Here is a 21,617-nt window from a genome sequence, read left to right as displayed (position 1 = left end):
ATAAGCAAGAAACAATAACATTAGAAAATAATTTATAGGTTAATCTAATACAAAAATATTTAGCAACAACAGTTTTCACTACTACTACTACTACTACTACTACTACTACTAATAATAATAATAATAATAATAAAAGAATCTTTAAAAAGTATGAAACTATATTATACAATTATAAAATAATACAAATTAATTTAACATAAAACAAATTTCCACTAATAATAATAATAATAATAATAATAATAATAATAATGATAATGATGATAATAATAATAATAATAAAAAACTTGAAAAGTGTGAAACAAATATTATAACAAAAAATAATCATACAAATTAATTTAATATAAAAACATTTAGCAACAACAGTTTTCACTATTACTACTACTACTACTACTACTACTACTACTAATAATAATAATAATAAAAGAATCCTTAAAAAAAAGATGAAACAAATAATATTATATTATAAAATAATCATAAATTAATTGAATCTAAAAATATTTAGCAACAAGTTTTCACTACTGATAATACAACAACAATATTTATTATTATTATTATTATTATATATTAATATTCAACAAATCTTGAAAAAAGTATAAACAAATATTATAAAACAATTAATCATATAAATTAATTGAATATAAAAATATTTAGCCACAACAGGTTTCACTATTGATAATAATAATAATAATAATAATAATAATTATAATAATAATAATAATAATAATAACAACAACAACAATAACAATAACAATAACAATAATAATAATAATATGATTCTTTGATGAATAGAAAGTTCAAAAGCTTTCAGTAGCATTTATTTGAAATAAAAGCAACACTAAATAACCCCCGGTAGTCTAGTGTTTATTGAAGGAGGTAAAATTGCCAAATCTAGAAACCAGAAAATCTTAAATAAACAAAAACACCTTAGCAACCATAAATGAATGACCTATAAACCACTTTAAACATCTTAGCAACTGCCTAGCAACAGAAAGGTTATAATCCACACATGACATCATTTCTGTGTTATGGCTGTTGCCATAGAAACAAAAAAATAATAATTATGGTAATTCTGACAAGATGTGAATGCAGCACAAGTCTGTCTACCCAAGGAACACAAAAATAAAAAATAAAAAAAATTCACATCTTAGCACACAAAAAAAAAAAAAAAACATACAAGATCTAACTTTAGAAGGTAAGTCCAAAAAAGCTGGAGAATATAAAAAATATAATAAAAGAATAAAAAGTAGCACAGATCATTGCCCATCATATTTTCAGTGAATCTCTGTTGAAGTAGTAATACTCAAACTGTGACTGAAACTGTGACTGTAGCGTCAAATCGAGGCTGTGTTTTGTTCATCAGTGAAAATGAGTTCCCACAGCTCTTTCCCCTGTTTCTGAATAGCCTTAATCAATCAAATTCTTCATGTATTATGAGATTTTTTTTTTATTAGAATCATCCTTCTGCATTTGAAATGTAATCGAATGAACCCGCGGCTCATATTAGCTGAATAGTGCTTAACTATGCCGGCAAATTGAGAAAAGCACAGTAGTTAAACGTTCGGCTCGAGCAATCAGCCTCTATTCAACGAGCATGATCGCTCTCTCAATGACGACAGACGTGAAAATGAAAAAAAGACAAATGCATTTCAAAATTAGCTGGATGCCAGTGATGCTAACTATTGACTGGCCTGCTATATATTTTAAACGTTTGTGGCCCAGAAACGCACTACAATCTGCATATTAATTTGCAGTCTACAATTACGTCAATTACTCAGAAGTCATTTACTCTGAATTAGCTTTTGAAATATGTGCTAATTAGCAAGGCAAATTCATTAGGCCTATTTACGAGGTCCAAAACATTACAAGGATGACCATGAAAAAAGATAAGGGGGAAAAAATGTTTATTTATAAACTCATCAGAAGTATGAAAGAAATCAAGGGCTGGTAAAACAGAAGGATCTGAATTATCATTGAAGTTAATTAAATCGATATAAACAGACATCACAACTGTCTTTTATCTCTCGCACACTCTCTTACATCTTCTAACAGCTAATTTTATTGTTTTTCGCATCACAGATAAGCTTTTAATCTATCATACTGAGTATTACGGGTTTAAAAAATAAAAAAAAATAACAAAAAACAACAATACGGACCATCCCAAAATACAACTGTTGCTCCAAAATAATAATAAAAATAATTTTAATATATACTGTAAATTTAACATTAAAAAAAAAAAAATAGAATAAAATAATAATTTTATTCAGCAAGGACACATTAAATTGAGCAAAAAAAAAAAACAGCAACAATTTTTACAGCAACATATCATAACACAGATCTTCCCAAAATACTACTGTTGCTCCAAAAAAAAAAAAAACCTTTTAATAAATACTGTAATAATAATGTTAATAATAATAATAATAATAATAATAATAATTTTGATATATACTGTAAATTTAACATTAAAAAAAAAAAAAAATAGAATAAAATAATAATTTTATTCAGCAAGGACACATTAAATTGAGCAAAAAAAAAAACAGCAACAATTTTTACAGCAACATATCATAACACAGATCTTCCCAAAATACTACTGTTGCTCCAAAAAAGACAAATAAGACAAAATTAAATTAAATTAAATTAAATTATATTAAATTAAAAATTAATAATTTTATTAATTTAACATTGATAAAATAATAATGTTTCTTGAACAGCAAATCAGCATATTAGAATGATTTCTGAAGGATCATGTGACACTGAACACTGGCGTAATGATGCTGAAAATTCTACTTTGCATCACAGAAATAAATGACAATTTAAAATATATTAAAGTTTTAAATTGTAATCATATTTCACAATATCATTTTTACTGTATTTTTGATTAAAAAAAAAAAAAAAACGAATCAGAATCAGAAACAATTGGTTCCAAATTACGATGGAAATTCCGACTGGAATCCTGCACTGATTCCATCTGGAGTTTTTCCTGACTAGGTGCTGAAAAAAATCTCTCCTCTCTAATGGCTGTTAACCTGCCCGTTCTGATGGGCTGCTATGACAGCACTGGCACACGGGGACAGGCCCAAAATGCATCAGTGAGTGACAGTGAGTGGAAGTGAATGATAGGCCTGTACAGGTAATGCGGATCTTGGGAAAGTAAAGTGCTCTGTTATCATAGATGCTTTAGGTCATTATCAGTGACTCTGTTGAGCTCAGAGAAACTCACACACACACACACACACACACACACACACACACACATAATCACCATTCATCATCTGGAGTGGCTGATTATGGGCATTAGGCAAAAAGAGACGATGGCTGAACGCATGATGATAAGCTCAAAAAGGTGGGTGAGGAATCCGTTATGGTCAGTATGATAATGCAGGATATCAGATATTATTGACATGTTGTACTCCGACATTTGTCTTTGAGGCTGACAGTAGTTTAATGCATGCAGAATGAGGGTAGGAGTAATTACAACCCAAAGCGTAATCCATGAAGTGCCCTCAGTAGTGGTTTTAAATACTAATTTATCAGTTTATTAATTTAAGAAATCAGCATCGACTACTCGCTCGATGAATTAACGCGAACGTGGACGATCCTTCATCCATCTCAAAATCTAATAAAAGTCTTTTTTATATACATTTTGATTTATTTTCTATAAAATAATAGTTCTCCAAAAATGAGATTGTCATCATCTATTCACTGTGGTGTTTTTACTTTGTGAAGCAGCAAAGGAGCTATTTTTGCACAATGATCCATACAGAGAAAATGAAAGACAAAGAGAGCTGCTGAACTCCAAAACAAAACAGTATCCAAACTATTCAAAAGTAGCCGATATGACTATGTTCCAAGCGCTTTAAGACATGTAAGCACATATGAAAGCTTGTAGCCACCTAAAGCAATGATTAAAAAAACATTTTTGGTAAAATCTGGTAATTTACCATAGAAATATGTTTTTTAACGGTTATGACTGTTATAGCACTAGCTGTGGTCCAATCCTCTTAAAACTTTGCATGCTTGTTTAGAATCACCTGTTGCATGTGCTCAGCAGATTTCGTGAAGTTTTGAGCTTTCCTTTGGGCTTTATATAGAATTTTGGGTAAATTTGGACAGGCCCCTTTTCTAAACAACCTCGTTAAAGCTTCCTAAAGGGTAAATTTCAATTTTTTTTTTTGATAATTATTGGCCTAGAGAGTCCAGAGAATTGTACTGCAGTGTTTTTTTTTTTTTTTTTTTTTTAGATTTCATATTCTAGGACTAGTTCGCAAAAGTAATTTCTTTACATATTCTCAATCATTTAACCAACAATCTGACAGACAGCAGTGGTTCTAGAGGCAAAGTTGTCCAGAATGAGGAGTTCTATCGTATAATATAAATATTGTGGTTATGTGCAAAAAAAAATGTGCAACCTACAATCATTTACGCCCTTGAAAATGCGATATCGCCCCAAGGGGGACCTTTGGGGCCGTGAGTCGAGCAAGCCCACGAGTTTCGTTCCGATTGGCCTCCGTTAACCTTGTCTAACAGGTGCTCAAAATTTGTCTGCCAATGTTTTTTGAGATACGCAAATGTCCTTGTAGACACTTGTGGTACTTCAGACCAAGACCGTGCACACTGATTTTCATGTTGATTGGACAAATGGTTGCGCAGTTAAAGCCATTTTTATGTTTTTTTTCTCTCTTATAGCGCCAACAAGTGGCCAAGCTCCAACATTTTTGTCCTGTGACCTCAGATTGAGCTCTTACATAAGTGTTCCATGTTTGGCGGAGAAATCTCATTTCATTCAGGAGTTATAGGCATTTTACTAAAAGTGGACCTGCCCATTTCAAACATTTTGGCGCCCCTTTCGCGACGGTGAATTCAAAGTTAAACTTTTTTTTGATAATTATTGATATTAATTCTCCAGAGAATCTTTCTGCACTAGTTCGCTAGGATTTTCAAAAAATGCAAAACACCCGAAAATTTCGCCAGACTCACAATCGAATCTGAGGTGAGTATTTTGTCCAGCGTGAGCCAAGGATTCCAACAACATAAGACACTTGAGCAACTAACGGTTTAGGAGTTATGAGCAATATAGTATTGCTCATATCATAGATCTGCAATATCAATATCATATGCAATATGATAGATCACAGTAGCGCCCCCGTCAGGCCGATTGGAGCAAGCCTTGGTCACATTATAGGCGGTCTGAGTACTACCATCCCTCCAAGTTTCAAGTCTCTACAACTTACGGTTTGGTCTGTACGATCAGTTTTACGTGGAGATCGCTCCTCCAGGACCATTCTAACAATTACAATAGGGTTCGGCCCTACACGCTTGAACCCCTAAATATTTGTTAAAAAAATTGCATTCAAATTTCATTAAAGGTGACATATCATGAACATCTGACTTTTTCCATGTTTAAGTGCTAGAATCAGATCTGCCAACCTAGAAAACATGAAAAAGAACAACCCAGTAACTTTATTTTGGTAAGCATTTTTCGTAAGCATACACAGATTTCACTCCAGCGTGAAGTAGAAAGACGATCTTACTATAATATTACCACCCCTTAATCTGCATGTTTCATCCACTATTTAGAGTCCCAGCCTCAGGAGACCAAACAGCAGTGGATTTGTTGATTTATTTACTGTATATTACGCTCTAGACACACAGATCTAATACTAACATGCCATTTCGTTCCCTGCTGTTTACCTTCACAGGCATAACTAACTTTTTTGTAGCTTGTGTTTTTAACATAAACTTCTGTGTATTGACAGTTTAAGCGCAATAAGACATGAAAGAGATACGGTTTAAAACGCATGATATCAGTGCTATAGAGATGATAATCAAAGCCAAACAGATGTTTTGTGAGAGTATCTAAGGTATGAGCTGTAAAGGCAAAGCCCTATTCTGGAAAAGAGGGCAAGGAGCAACAGCTCATTTAAAGAGACATGCACAAAACAGCGCGTTTCTGCTTCCACTCAGAAAATGGGCATTTTCAAATTATATAATAAATGATTTGTGGGTTATTTTGAGCTGAAACCTCACAGTCACATTCTGGGGTCACCTGTGACTTGTATTACATCTTGTAAAAAAGAGCATAAAAGGTCTCTTAACTGACATATGTTGCACCAGGTTTGACATCAAAGACATATGAAAACTAATGACGCTTGACATCATTGTCATGAAACCAGGTGAAACATGTTTTGACATGTCATTGAGCTGAACTCAAGCCCGGGCAAGTTGAGCACTACAGCACAAAAGGTTAGCAAATAATGGCTGGTTTCTCACACAAAGCAATCAAAGATGCATTTCCACAAGTTCCAACATTTGTATACAACTGTCAGATTTAGCTTCGCTTTTGATGGTTTTTCATTTAAATAATTGTTTCATTTTAATGTTTTTTGTTGTCTGTTATGTGCATTAGGGTTTTATGTTACATGTGGTTACATTAAAGTTTAATGCATTATTTTATTGTTATTTTTTGTTATCATTATGCCGTTTCGTATTGCACAACACTGTGCTCCGTCTATTTCCCAGTATTTACATCCAAAGCTTGTGATGAACTTTGATTCTACTTGTGGCCTTCTCATTACTGCTAGTGTTTTTATGATGGCTATCAGCATATTATAAACAGGTATAAAATAGATTGTAGTGCCTCAGTAGGCTGGTAAATTAACTTCGTAAGTTGAAGAAATACACATTTTAAATTAAGTTCAATCCATACAACCTAAAATGTTGCTATCATATTTTACAATAAAGTCATGGCTGTTTCAAAAAACACCACTGGAAAAAGAAAGTCATCAGATTTGTTCTAATCTTTTCTTTCAGACATCAACCCACACAGGCAAACACACAAAGATCATCATAATCAACCCAAAATGAGTGAAAGTTCATAACACCACCACACATGCAGAATATTAAATCTCAAAGAGAAGAACCAGAGTGATTAAGTGTTTAACTGACTAAAGGAAACAGCGTGGCAAGTCCTGCCAGCATGACCTCTCCGTCTCCCAGAGTCCACCAGGTCCCCGACTACAGCAACTCCGCGCATTAACGTCATTCATCATCCCACGCTGAATATTCATGGGCAGGGCCCGGGGGTCAAGCCAAGCGCCATCACATCCTGCTGGGGGTTAATGGGCATCAGAGCAGGGGTGGGGCTGTAATCTGATTCCATCGCCATGGCAACTTCACCCTAATCAACCTCCGTAGGAGGTGAAGAACGGTCTAATGAAGATGCTGTGACTCCCTCGCACCGGCTTTGTATTAAAGTTGATTAGCATGCGCTACTAACGGTGAGACCTCGTCTCGGTGGAATGTTTCCAAAGGATGATAAAGATTATTATAACAGAGACGAAAGCCGCTTGACTGCATAATGGGCAATAATGGGCCCGGTCAGTGTGAAAAATGGCTTTGCAAGAATGTTTTTTTCCCTCTAAATGGAGGGAAAACACTCTCAGGAAGAAAAAGAAAAATGCGTTTAGAATGCAATACCGTGCAGTAATCAATAGCAGCGAGTTAAAGAGTAAAAAGTTTTCCTCATTTCCTATTTAGCCCAAATTTCATGCCAGAAAGTTGTTTTATTGGAGTCAAAACGGCTCCGTTCCAAAACTAAGTGGGCTGCTTATCTAGAAAATTTAGGCATCAAAATGCTCTTGATGTGAAGAGTGATGTAAACAGGAGGAAAGAAAATTACTAATGCAAGCATCACTTTTGCTGTCGCTCAAACTCAATGTTAAGGATATGGGCCTATAAAATCCATTTTATTATTATTTTTTTCCCCACATTCCGCATTTTCGGTTTTATTTTTTCTGGATTACATTTTTGTCCATTGTAATTTTTCTAGTTTCAATGGTAAAATTAAAAGAATTAAATTTTAAATTTAACCATTGAAACGGAGTTGAAAAAACATGTCCAATAAAAACATATTAAAGGTTTAACAAAATCACATTTTAAGGCCCTATGAAATACATTTTATTTTTGTCAAATTCAGTTTTACTTTTACCAAATTCTGCTTATTCATTAATTTTCTGGATTCAATTTTAATGGTTTTATTTAATGCTCTATATATATATATATATATATATATATATTTATTTTTTTTTTTTTTTTTTTTTTTGGAAATAATGTGCTGTGTATTTACATTTTTTCTGGTAAATAAATTCAGTTTTTTTTTTATATTCCTTAAAAATAAATTTTAATAATAATTTTAGTAGTAGAAGTAGTACTACTAGCATTACATTAGTATGTCATAGTTTCTTTAAGTTAAACCCAACTTTTATTTTGATGGATTGCTGTGAAGACCTTTCAGTTTCTGCTTGTCTATGATGTGATGATAGTTTTTATCAAAAGAAATGGTAAAATGCTCATGAAGTGACTCTCAGAGCAGTTTTAAAGATTGTGTTTATGTATTCATGTACTCCTATATTGTATTTAAAATGCATTTTTTCATAAGTGATCGAACTTATTATCACCTGGTAGACAACAAAATCCCACCGACTTGCAATGAAAAAGGGGACCAAATCCAGAGACCACAATATCAGAGTTACCAACCAATTAGCAACTACCCAGAACACCCTAACAACTCAATAACAATTTGCTTAAAAAAAAAACTCAAAACACCTTAGAAATTGCATAACAACTCCCTGGCACTAACTTTAATGTATTTTCATAAATATTAAATGACTAAAATCTCTCCTCTAACGTACAAACATGCTCAATTTTCATGCATCTTCATGTGTCAACATCTGCAGATCTATTTTTGTAATTTATATCCATATCACAACAAAAGCTCACAGACCATACAAATAAAACAATGAATAAATTAGAAAGCAGCTCCAAGTAAAACATTACATTTTCCATGCCTCTAATAGCTAAACAGCTGAATTCTGCCACGAACTTCTTCCCTTAGAATAACAGTTTAATTCCTAATAAACTGAACCAGTTTTAGGATCTCAAAAATGGGAAAATTCAAATGAAAGAAAGTGATTTAATCATTATAAGTGTCTTTGAATATCATATGAATATTTTATCAGTAATTATCCAACCCCCGCTGAATAAGAATTTATAATTTGTTCCACGCACACGTCTAGACATATTACTATGCTTATTATTCAAATTTAAGACATGAGACTATGCTATGCAAAATGGTCATTTATGACACAAATTGCATGAATATTAACATTAATATTCATTAATATTAAGCAGAGCAGATGTAGTTATTCAACACTGAGTCAGAGCTGTGGGCTTAGAGCTTGTTACACAAAAAGTACACATTAAAAAATACATAAATGCTGCCAAACTGGTTTCAAACTGAAGCCAAAGCTTCTGAAATAGTGTTGATGTCATTGGTGCATACACCAATCTGCTCAAGGCAGGGAGGGCAGGCTAAACAAGTCCCAACTAAACGTCTGAAGTAACTTGCTTTGCCAGTTCCCACTGCTTCTAGACGTACAACTGTGTTTATGAATGTCCAAAAAAAAACTTGGCAGACTGCAAATATATTACAGTAGCTTTGGTTAATTACAAATGTGAGATGTATAAAGTCTATAACACTGTTAAGAGGAGGAAACATCTCAATCGTCTCCTTTACAAGTCATGTGAGAGAAGGCAGTGCTGTGATTGGCTGTGAATGCCCACCAATAATGCTCACAGCTGGACTGCAAATCTGCGTGAGTCAAACTGGAAAAAGCACATGAACTAGTTTTAGACTAAACAACTCAGCCACTCAGATAGCATCACATTTGGCCAAATCCAAATCAAATAGTTCGAAAATAAAGGGATTGTTATTAATGATAATACCACCCAAACAACTAAAGACTGAACATGGAAACTCCAAACATCAAATTTATATATAAAAACTGAATTTACAATATACTAAACAACCTAAACTCACATAGGCAAACTCAATCCAGCCGTCTACTGCAGGTCATTGCTATAAACAATCAAACGTAACTGCATTCAAACACACTGTACATTTTAGTGACAAACATGCTGCCGTTACACAGAAATAAGCTCTCAGTCCAGCTCGAGTGTTTATGTACAAGTACCACGGTTTCTTACCTTGTCTTTGTCCTCTACCAGGTCCGTTAGCATGTCATCTGGGTCCAGGATCCCCCCGTCCACATACTCCACATGGAGCGTCCGCACCAGGAATTCCCCATCCTGTTGAAAACAATAGGTCCATTAGAAGTCCCCGTTCAAAAACAATACAAAAGACTACTCACAAGTTTGGAAATTTTGGATGGACAACATGCTGTTTTGTTCTTACGATTCGTGGAAATCATATTTCTGATGTACAAAAACATTAGCAGACACAGACATCAGATTATATTTATCATTATTGAATGACTCTGACTATTTACTAATCAAATAAATTATTTAACATCATGTTGTTGCTGTCGTCACTTCACAGCAGTAAAAATCACTGTTTTATATCACACTTTTTTTAAGAACTACTTTATCACTAAAAGATAACCATGCAAAATACAACGCCATTTGTTTGCCCTTGTTTGACATGTGAAGGTAAGTTAGCTGAGATGCTCTCATTTGCCCTTTAGTCATGATTAGGAAACAATAGCAGCTTTAATGTACGTCTGATCTTCCCATGCGCATGAATGTATGGAAACTAAGGAAGCGATGACAATAAAAGGTGTGAGTTTCCTGTTGCTCAAAGGTTCAATCCTACGGCACATTAATACCGTTACAGCACAAACTGACGTTTTATGATTCAAAAGCACATACAATCACAGCATTAGGAAATAAACTATGACTGGCTGTGATAAATTATGAATATACTAATATACTATACTGATGACTAATGTGTGTTTTTCGTTTATTTACAGTACAGTATGGCCTGTTATGGCCTGGAGTGTCATGTTACTTTTATAAGGCCAGGTACATAAAAGCAAGAAATACTGTTAAAAGTTGTGATAAATCAATTAATGGGAACTCAGTAAGGGACAGTAACATTATTTTAAAGAAACTAACACTAATATTCAGCAAAGATGCATTAAATTGATTAAAAGTGACAGTAAAATATTGATATTCTGTTATTTTGAAATGTCCATTTATCCCAAAAAATAAATAAATAAATAAATAAAATAAAAATATAATAATAATAATTATTATTATTATTATTATTATTATTATTATTATTATTATTATATATATATATATATATATATATATTATTATATATAAATAATATATATATATATATATATATATATATATATATATATTATTATTATTATATATTATTATATATATATATATATATATATATATATATATATATATACACACACATATATTTATTTTTATTTATTTTTATTTTATTTTTTTTTTTAAACATTAACAATAAATGTCACATATGTCAATAAATCAGCATTTTAGAATGATTTCTGAAGGATCATGTGACATTGAAGACTGGAGTTACAGTGCTGAAAATTCAGCTTTGCGTCACAGTTAATTGCATTTTAAAATATATTCAAATAGAATTGTTACTTTAAACTGTAATAATATTTCACAAAACAGATTAAATGACTGTGATTTATTCCATTGAGCCTGACAAGACAACGGGACAAGATAGGTTACAGGCTGACGTAGAGCTTGAAAATTTACGGTGGGAACACATACCATCATGTGTACACATGTAATCGGATAAGATAAGAAAGAGTTGTGAGTTTGTCATAGTTTAAATACCATCAGCTCATTACCGAACAAACTCACCGAACGGCTTTCCCACTAGGGTTGAGGGAGGAAAAAAAACACTACAATGGTCTGAGAGAACGTGTTTGGCTAGTAATGCATGACATAACAGATCGAGATCAACGCCTTTTAGTAGAAACCTCAATGAAACTGTTAACACACATGACCATAACTCCTACAATCATCAAGTCATGTAATCATGCTGAATGTGAAATGGTTCAGTTACATACAAACAATGAATGTCATTTTCAAAGAAAGTCTTTGTGAAAACAGCATTAAATATTTTGTTTTTGTGAACTCCAATATGCGCACAGTTGAACACCCAAGTAGCTCAGTCAAAAATGTGATCTTTAATCATCTCGGAGGTATCATGGCTTCGATATAGTCACATTAATGCAAATGAAAAACCAAGTAAAATATCAATATATTTGTAGAATGGTCTTTGAATTATAAAAAGATGAAAGGAGAAGTCTACTTCTATAACAAAGATTCACATATAAATGTACTAACCCCCTTGTCATCCAAGATGTTCATGTCTTTCTTTTTTTCAGTCGTAAAGAAATTGTTTTTTGAGAAAAACATTTCAGCATTTTTCTCCATATAATGGACTGTTATGGTGCCCCGATTCTGAACTTCCAAAATGCAGTTTAAATGCGGCTTCAAACCAAATGCGGTTGTAAATGATCCCAGCCCGAGGAAGATGGGTCTTATCTAGTGAAACGATCGGTTATTTTCATTAAAAAAAAAAAAAAATACAATTTAAACACTTTTTCATCTCAAACGCTCGTCTTGTCTTGCTCTCCCTGAACTCTGTGTATTCTGGCTCAAGACAGTTAGGGAATGTTGAAAAACTCCATTCGTATTTTCTCCCTTAACTTCAAAAATCATTTCAAAATCATCCTACATCGCTGCAGAAGTACCGACACAGTCTTTGCAAAGTGAACATGCAAAGAAGATCAAACACTCTTAGAAAAAAGGTAAAACAGCGATATAGGACGATTTTGAAGTTGAGGGAGAACATGAGATGGGAGTTTTTCAACATACCCTAACTGTCATGACAAAAACAGTCCAGGCAGAGTAAGACAAGGCGAGCATTTGGCATTAAAAAGTATATAAATTGTATTATTTTTATTAAAATAACCAATCGTTATGCTAGATAAGACCCTTCTTTCTCGGCTGGGATCGCTTACAACCGCATTTGGGATCGTTTGAAGCTGTATTTAAACCGCATTTTAGAAGTTCAAAATCGGGGCACCATAGCAGTCCATTATATGAAGAAAAATGCTGAAATGTTTTTCTCAAAAAACATAATTTCTTTACGACTGAAGAAAGACAGACATGAACATCTTGGATGACAAGTGGGTGAGTACATTATTTGTAAATCGTTGTTCTGGAAGTGGACTTCTCCTTTAATGAAAAATCCACTACCAGTCAAAAGTTTTTGAACAGTAACATTTTTAATGTTTTTCTTAAAGAGCCTGCATTTATTTGATCCAAAGCACAGCAAAAAGAGTAAAAGGTTTAAATATTTTTACTATTCAAAATAACTGTTTTCTATCTGAATATATTTTAAAATGTAATTTATTCCTGTGATTTCAAACCTGAATTTTTAGCATCATTACTCCAGTCACGCAATCCTTCAAAAATCATTCTAATATTCTGATTTGCTGCTCAAAAACATTTATTGTTATTATTATGTTTGAAAACAGCTGAGAAGATTTTTTTTTCAGGTTTCTTTGATGAATAGAAAGTTCAAGAACAGCATTTATCTGAAATAGAAATCTTTTGTAATAGTACAAGTGTCTTTATCATCACTTTTGATCAATTTAAAGCATCCTTGCTAAATAAAAGCATTAATTTCTATATTTTCTACATTCTATCTTTCTACATTTTTTCTAACCAAAAAATAAGCTGCTAAAAATAAATTACATATGTTTAGGTTAGGAAAGTGAAAATAGGATGTTCATGATCCAATAGCATAAAAAAAAAAAATAAGAAAATGTTTCTGCATCATTTCTGTGTGATTAATCAATAAATTTGCATCGTCGTTCGCATGACCCATTTGTTAAAATGTTCACAAGTTCAACTGCATATGCTTCTGTTCGCATACACAAGCACTTATTCTGAAAAAAGTCCTAAAGAGATCCAGTGCTCTATCAAAATCATTCCAAAACCTCCATATTTGTTCATAAAATCAGCTTCAATTCTCCAAAAACACTTTAAAATGGAAGCTGATACCATCTCAAGCACAGAAAACACCAGTTCCTCCAATCCAAACTGAAAAAGTGCCTCTCAATTCAACCCAGATTAACACGCACTGATATTTTTTGTGAAGGCGCTTTCTCCGCCTCAGTCCCAACAGGAAGCAGCAGTCGACATCCACCCTGCTGCTATGGAAAAGTGCTCATGCTGTTTAGGCAGATATGTCTGCTGGGACTGTTTTCAGCTTCATGAAACCATCCGAGCAACATTTGCTGTGGAAGAACAACACACCTGGTGCTTTTTACACACACCAGCTCCCATAACGCTGGAAGAAACATTCAGAAACCGTTCAGACATTTAAACAAGACACATGGTCTGACAGCTGCACTACAAGCTTCCCACAGCAAAACCTGGAAATATTAATACAGATTCATTATCAGTAAAATTACATTATGACACGGATATATGGAGTATGTGTGTAGCTACTAGCTATGAATAACTTTGATTTTGACGCTTGTTTTTCCACTAAAACTCCATGAGAAAACCAAAAGTACAAGATCCGATTACTTGCGCACAACACAGCAGGAAGTTCTGAGAAGTTGTTTTGTCTCAAATGTCAAACACAACCAGTAATCAGACTCTCCATCTATGAGAACTGAAGTAATTTCAACATGCACTAATTGTAAATGATTCCTCACAGCTATACATCTTTAATTAGTGCTTTCTGCTAAGACAAGCACATTATGATTACTATTGTGTACACCGAGGGTTAATGATCTGAACAAACCCCTAACGCAAAGTACTAAATGCCAGCATATAATTCATCTGGCACGGTTTGTTCTATCTGAAATCAGTTGAGAAGGTGTGCAGTGCACATATTTTGATAAAATGACCCAAATCTGGGGCCATCTGAGATGTTCTTCAAAGGAACAAATTTGGAAAAAATTAGCATGACGTCATTTGCTCACCAATGGATACTCTGCATTGAATGGGTGCCGTCAGAATGAGAGTCCAAACAGCTGATAAAAACATCACAATAGTCCACAAGTAATCCACACCACTCCAGTCCATCAATTAACATCTTATGAAGTAAAAAGCTGCATGTTTCTAAGAAAAAAAATCCATCAAGAAGCTTTTAATTTTAAAACGCCACTTCCGCCGCAAGTCTGTAATCCATAATATAATTTCCTCTAGTGAAAAAGTCCATCTCCTATTGTCTCTTACACCAAAATCCAACAGCATTTGTTTATAATTGTTTATGCTTGATCTCTGCATATTTCTCACCTGATTCAGACAAGTCAGTGATGGATTATTCGGGTTATTATGATGTTTTTATCAGCTGTTTGGACACTCATTCTGATGGCACCCATTCACTGCAGAGGATCTATTGGTGAGCAAGTGATGTGATCCTAAATTTCTCCAAATTATCAGATGAAGAAACAAACTCATGTACATCTTGGACGGCCTGAGGGTGAGCACAACTTCAGCAAATTCTCATTTTTGGGTGAACTATTCATTTAAGCATATGCACAGGACTTGATATTGCACACCCATTGTGATGGAGCAATTTGTTGTAGTGATGGCTGCTGACGCTGATGGCTTTGTGCTCTTGGAAATGTGCCATGTGTAGTGATCTCAGCAGCGCTGCCTGCCAAGTCAGCTCTCCAGCCATCCTCCGAGGTTAGCAGCGGCCCGACAGAGCCCAGCTATGGCAGGATAATAAAGCAGTTTTCCTCTGCTGTCAGTGAGGTAATCTCAACCAGTCCATAAGATCTTGCTGGACACGTAAACATTATTGAGTGGGACGGATAGCTTTATTTCACTGTTTTCTTACAGGAGTGGCTTTGGAGAGCAGACAGACTGCTAACTGTATTTTTAGAAGCATAGCAGTAGCTCAGCAGGTTGAATGATGTGTATTGACCAGTAACAAGATTCATCTTCAAATAGGTAGCAGTGAAGTATGTCTCAGTCTAACATCAACATGAAATTAAAATGTGCTTTTTGTGGCTTTCTTAAAGCATTAGTTCACTTCCAGAATAAAAATTCCCTGATAATTTAACTACTCACCCCCATGTCATCCAAGATGTCCATGTCTTTCTTTCTTCAGTCAAAAAGAAATTAAGTTTGAGGAAAACATTCCAGGATTTTTCTCCATATAGTGGACTTCAATGGGTTCAACAGGATGAAGGTCCAAATTGCAGTTTCAATGCAGCTTCAAAGGGCTCTACACAATCCCAGCCGACATATAAGGGTCTTACAGTGAAACGATTGGTCATTTTCTAAAAAAATAAACATTCATATACTTTTTAATCACAAATGCTCATCTTGCACTAGCCCTGCGATGCATGTCTGTGACTTCACGCATCACGTAATCAAGTTGGAAATGTCACGCACTGTTAGTTCAGAGATTTTCGTATTATTGAGAGATGGGAGGGTCTCTATTACTTACTATTGGCGAAAGCGTAACGGTCAACTTGGATCACATGTGCCTTGACAACCAATCACATTACAGGCTTGACGTCATTGCATTTCAGTTCAGAGTTGTGCGGCACTAAATCGCCGTTTACAAATATCATAGGAATGAATGGGAAGTGCCATAAACTGAATCCCACTTGTCGCAAAAAATAAGTGACTTTTTTTTGGTGTAAACTCTAAAAATAGTTTAATCCAAAAGCAATGTTTAATGTAAAACATGTTAAAAATTAGCCGATAGGTGGTCGATTTATTAAATAATAAGCTGTTTCCTCTAAAAAGCACTTTATTTATTCAGTGTAGTGAAGCCTCTCCTCCACTGACATACATTCAAAGGCCACTGGTCTCATTTCCCAAACTGGAAGCATTAGCTTTAGCTGTTATGCTTTTTTGGCTAAAGGTTGCAGGCTTGCCTTCTATTGACTTTGGTTAGGTCTTTGTCTGTGTACTCTGGTTCAGAAAGGTAAGATAGGAAAACTCCATCTCATTTTCTCCTCCAACTTCATCCAGTGTTCATTTTGTTGACAAATAATTTTCAACAATGACATTTTTTCGTCAAAAACGAGATGATAACGAAACAAAAACTTGTTTTGCAAAACTATCTACTGACATTTTCATCAACTAATAAGAACGTGACAAAAAAGTTAGGGAGGGACGATTTGGGAAAAGATTTGTGGTTAGATACGTACATTTGAACTGTATCACAGCCTGTTGATCTATAAGCTAGCACACATTTGCTGCACATCTCATAAAACAAATGTCAACAACTGGGAGTAAAAGAAGAGCAGACATGGATAAATTTGACGACACAAAGGAGAACTCAATTCAGTCCGGTTTTCTGATCGCAGACACCAAAGCAGCGCCTCTCACACAGCGCACAAGTTCTCTTCTGCGTCTCATGAATACAGAAATACACACAAAATGATATCGATTGCATGTTTTGAAGAGTATTCACGTTAATACACTCGGTTACGTCTTAGGTGAACATCAACAGTCTGGAGAATATCAGACGCATTTCAGTCCATCCGTGCATTCGGTTTTAAAGGCACAGCAGCTTAATTTAGCTGCTATTGTCTGTGGCATTCATATTAATCAAGCAACAAAAGAAAGACAGAAAATCACTCACTGTTTGACTAAATCACTTTAGTAGCCAATAAAAATAAATCTAAATTTATTTATATAAATAAATATGTCTGCTTGAAAGAATGTGGTAAACAAGTTGTTATAGAAGACCTAATAATACCTTCACTGAAAAGAAGACCATGTTCTTGTTTCTTTATGAGAAGTGGTTTCATTTCATTTTAACATAAAGGTTGCATGTCACAGCAGTAAAACCGGTGTCTATCATGATAAAACCTTAATATCAAACCTATACAATGAGTTTGGTCATTTTAGAGACATGTTTCATAGATGCATTACACTGTAACTAAACCTATTTGATTTTAGCCAAACTAGTGCAAAAGGAGCATTTGTGGTTAAAAAGTTTTGTTTTGTTTTTTTAAATGACCATTCATTTCACTTGATACAAACCTTATTCCCCTGCTGGGATCATGTAGAGTCCTTTGAAACTGCAACTTGGACCTTCAACCCATTCGCCACCACCGAAGTCCTCTATATGGAGGAACATCCTGGAATGTTTTCCTCAAAAAACCTCAACTTCTTTTCAACTGACGAAAGAAAGCCATGAACATCTTGAATGACATGGGGCTGAGTACTTTATAATTGTGCCGTTTGAACAAAAAAAATGCATATTTGGGTCAGACTGCTTAAAACTTACTCATTAGGACTACTTTAAAAAGGTGCTAATGCATCCATTGCATGCACGCAACTAAGATTTTGATCATTGTTTACTGCAAAAAAAAAAAAAAAAAAAAAACACATGCTAGAACTGGAACTAAAAATGTAATTGTCCTGAAACTTTATTAATAAAACATAATGATTGTAAATTGGCCATACCATAAACTAATAACATGTCTTAAAGTAAATGTAAAATGAAACATCACTCTATAGCAGACTCATATTCGCATCTCAAAATTTACAACTAGCATCAACACAAATTGCCCATTTGTTATGCCAATATGCACAAGGTCTAATCAAGGAGAACCACATCACGAACGCACCGCTATCATAGATGAAGGGCTCAATACTTCAGTGACGCACGAGACCCGAGAGGTGGGTTGACAGAATAGATAAAGCGCCCACGTCTACCCCAGCAAGCCTGGCACCGTCCCGTCCCATCCCATCCGACTGAGCCAATCTCAGCCGATAACGTCCATCAGTCAGGCATACTAAAACCTCCCATAAAGCCAGCCATCTCAGCCCGAGAGCCCAGGCCAAACTAATCAAACACAGCCTGCCACCTGCATTTGGAGATAGGGAGCGATTAATGACACGGCTGTATTCGTCACATAAGCCCCTCTTTATTCCAACTGGCATTTAGTGCCGTAGCTGGACAAAAGGAGTAGAATAGTTACCGGTAACCAAGCATTGTAGTATTAAAAAGAGCCGGTGCTCACTCAAAGATCCCCTTTATAATGGAATATAGTTGGGATTTGTTTATGTAGGCTATAAATGAATCATGATATTAAGAGTTAGAAGATCTGAGTATTGCATTAGCTAGAAGATCTGAAAATTGTATAATTTATGATTATTATTAAGAAGCAATATTTAAGCAAGTATACTTATGGAGACATTATAAAATGTCAAAATTAATGCAATCGATAAATCTTTACATACATTCTCAATGTGAACAATCATGGCTGCTGCTTATAAATCAAATAATGCAAAATCACAACCACCAAAATAAATGTAAATAATGCACAAGATATAAAAACACAATAAATACTGTGCTAGATTTTTTTAAGTTGTAAATAAAACTAAGATTGCTGGAGCAGTAAAACAAATCTTACACAACTTTTCTGTGCACATAACAGCGGTTTACTTTTTTATTTCTTTTGAGTTGACCTCAAACCTAATACTATATGTAATGTATAGACGTTTGTGTGTGTGTGTGTGTGTGTGTGTGTGTGTGTGTTGAAACTGTAATAAATTCACACCAAAGTGAAGTGAAAGTCACTGGTATCAGAGGTCTAACGATCTACCTTAGTACCCAGTTTCCCAGACATATACTGTGCAGCCTTAAAGATCATATTTGCATTTTTGAGGCGCTGGACAAAACTTTTTCACCAGTATCAGATCGCAGGAATGTCTAGAGATAATGAATATTCAAAACAATAACCAGAAATCTGAAAAATGTCTGTGCTGACAGCTCGAGATCACGTGATCGGTGCTTGAGGGCACACCCGGTTACCAATCGCACTACGGTGAAGGCTTACGTTTAATATTAATGAGCCTCGGAACGTCACTACAGCGTACCTAATATTAATGAGCTTCTCTTTCCTTTTAGGAACGTTCTCAAGTTGCGTCTAATTAATATTCATTAACCAGGCCTTCGTCATAGTACGATTCGCTACCCGGTAAACAGGTAAAGTTTTAATCACGTATTTCAAACTGACGACATTTACACAATCCCTAGTAAATAATTAAGTTTATGAACGTCTATTTATCCGTTTGTCTCATCGTTTCAGAACTTGAAAACAACGCGTTACCTGTTCAACAATCTTCTTGTATCTCTGAGTGGCTTGATCGATCAAATCCCGCACCATCCAACCGTCTTTACACGGAACGACAATCCTCGTTTCCCCAAAATTTACCGTCACTTTCATCTTAACTGCGTCATCAAACGTTCAAAAATCCTCGTAGTTTGTCTACAGCACAGTTTCCCTCAAAGCGAGCGCTGAAGAGACAACAGGTGTCATTGGTCAACGGCTACAGGTGATCTTCTTTCTCTTTAAAGTGCTGTAAAAGTCTTGAGGAAGCCAATATTAAGTCCACGAACGGAATAGTCGTCCAGTAATCATTCCAAACCACACTCTGAACAGGATTGAACAGTCCTGGATAACAGAGAAAATTCTCGATAGGTTTTTCCCGAGTTGGCGCCCGCTGAAGTCCAGAGCGAAACCGGAAGCGGCAGATAGTGAATAACTCTGACTATCGTGATTGACGGCCTGCTTTATGAAGCTACACAGGCTCAGTCCTTATAGAGAATCAAAACTGCGGAACGGAAGATGTCCTTTAACTGCGTAATGGCTTAGTAAGAATGAATAAGAGTCAAGACAGAGAATCTCACATAAGTAAAAATAGAGCTGGTCAATTGACAGTAAATAAACTCTTATAATGTCATAGTTGCACAATCAAAATAACCAGAAATATCAATGTTAGATATGAAATATGTGACATTCTTAAGCTTTTGGACATCAGCCTTTAAAAGACAGATAGATAGAATTGAAGTCAAGTGTTTACATACATTTCAGAATCTGCTAAATTATTTTACCAAAATAAGTGGGATCATGCAAAATGCATGTTATTTTTTATTTAGTACTGACCTGAATAAGATAAAATATATTTACATATTGTCCACAAGAGAAAATAATAGTTGAATTTATTTATAAAAATGATTCTTAATACTGTGTTGTTACCTGAATGACCCACAGCTTTTTTTATTTACTGATAGTTGTTCATGAGTCCCTTGTTTGTCCTGAACAGTTAAACTGCCTTCTGTTCTTTATAAAAAATCCTTAAGGTCCCACAAATTCTTTGTTTTTCCAGCATTTTTGTGTATTTGAACCCTTTCCAGCAACAACTGTATGATTTTGAGGACCAGTCTTTTCACACTGAGGACAACTGAGGGACACATATGCAACTATTACAGAAGGTTCAAACACTCACACAATGCATTAAGAGCCAGGGGTGTAAACTTTTAAACAGAATGTTTACATTTTTCTTATTTTGCTTAAATATCATATTTCTCTCATTTAGTACTGCCCTTTAGAAGCTACAGAAGATGCTTACGTGTTTCCCAGAAGACAAAATAAGTTAAATTTATCCTGACCTTCAAATTCAAAAAGTTAATGTTACTTAATGCATCATATTTCCCTCTGAAGCATCAGTGATCGTTTGAACCTTCTGTAATAGTTGCATATGAGTCCCTCAGTTGTCCTCAGTGTGAAAAGATGGATCTCAAAATCATAAAGTCATTGTTGGAAAGGGTTCAAATACACACACACACAAAAAAAACAAACAAAAAACAAAGAATTTGTGGGACCTAAAGGATTTTTCTAAAGAACAGCGGGCAGTTTAACTGTTCAGGACAAACAAGGGACTCATGAACAACATCACTAAAAAAACACGGC

At 34.5% G+C, this 21,617-nt stretch overlaps 1 protein-coding gene across 2 annotated transcripts in view; it reads right to left on the bottom strand.

The window, feature by feature from the left end:
• The window catches only part of pard3ba (par-3 family cell polarity regulator beta a), a 193,638-nt gene extending 173,177 nt beyond the window's left edge, over positions 1–20,461 (bottom strand). Inside the window, exons 1-2 of one of the 2 annotated variants that reach the window (XM_051111003.1) lie at positions 19,974–20,461; positions 10,042–10,143 (exon numbers count right to left, since the gene is read on the bottom strand). In XM_051111003.1, the coding sequence (XP_050966960.1) occupies positions 10,042–10,143; positions 19,974–20,090 (219 nt within the window). In that variant the 5' untranslated portion in view covers positions 20,091–20,461. The remainder of the gene's footprint in view (positions 1–10,041; positions 10,144–19,973) is intronic. The other variant, XM_051111009.1, reaches the window with a different exon arrangement.
• Positions 20,462–21,617: the final 1,156 nt, after the last annotated feature.

Source organism: Labeo rohita, chromosome 1, assembly GCF_022985175.1.
Source record: "Labeo rohita strain BAU-BD-2019 chromosome 1, IGBB_LRoh.1.0, whole genome shotgun sequence".
NCBI classification, from domain to species: Eukaryota; Metazoa; Chordata; class Actinopteri; order Cypriniformes; family Cyprinidae; genus Labeo; species Labeo rohita.
This window is presented reverse-complemented; position numbering and strand designations above follow the sequence as displayed.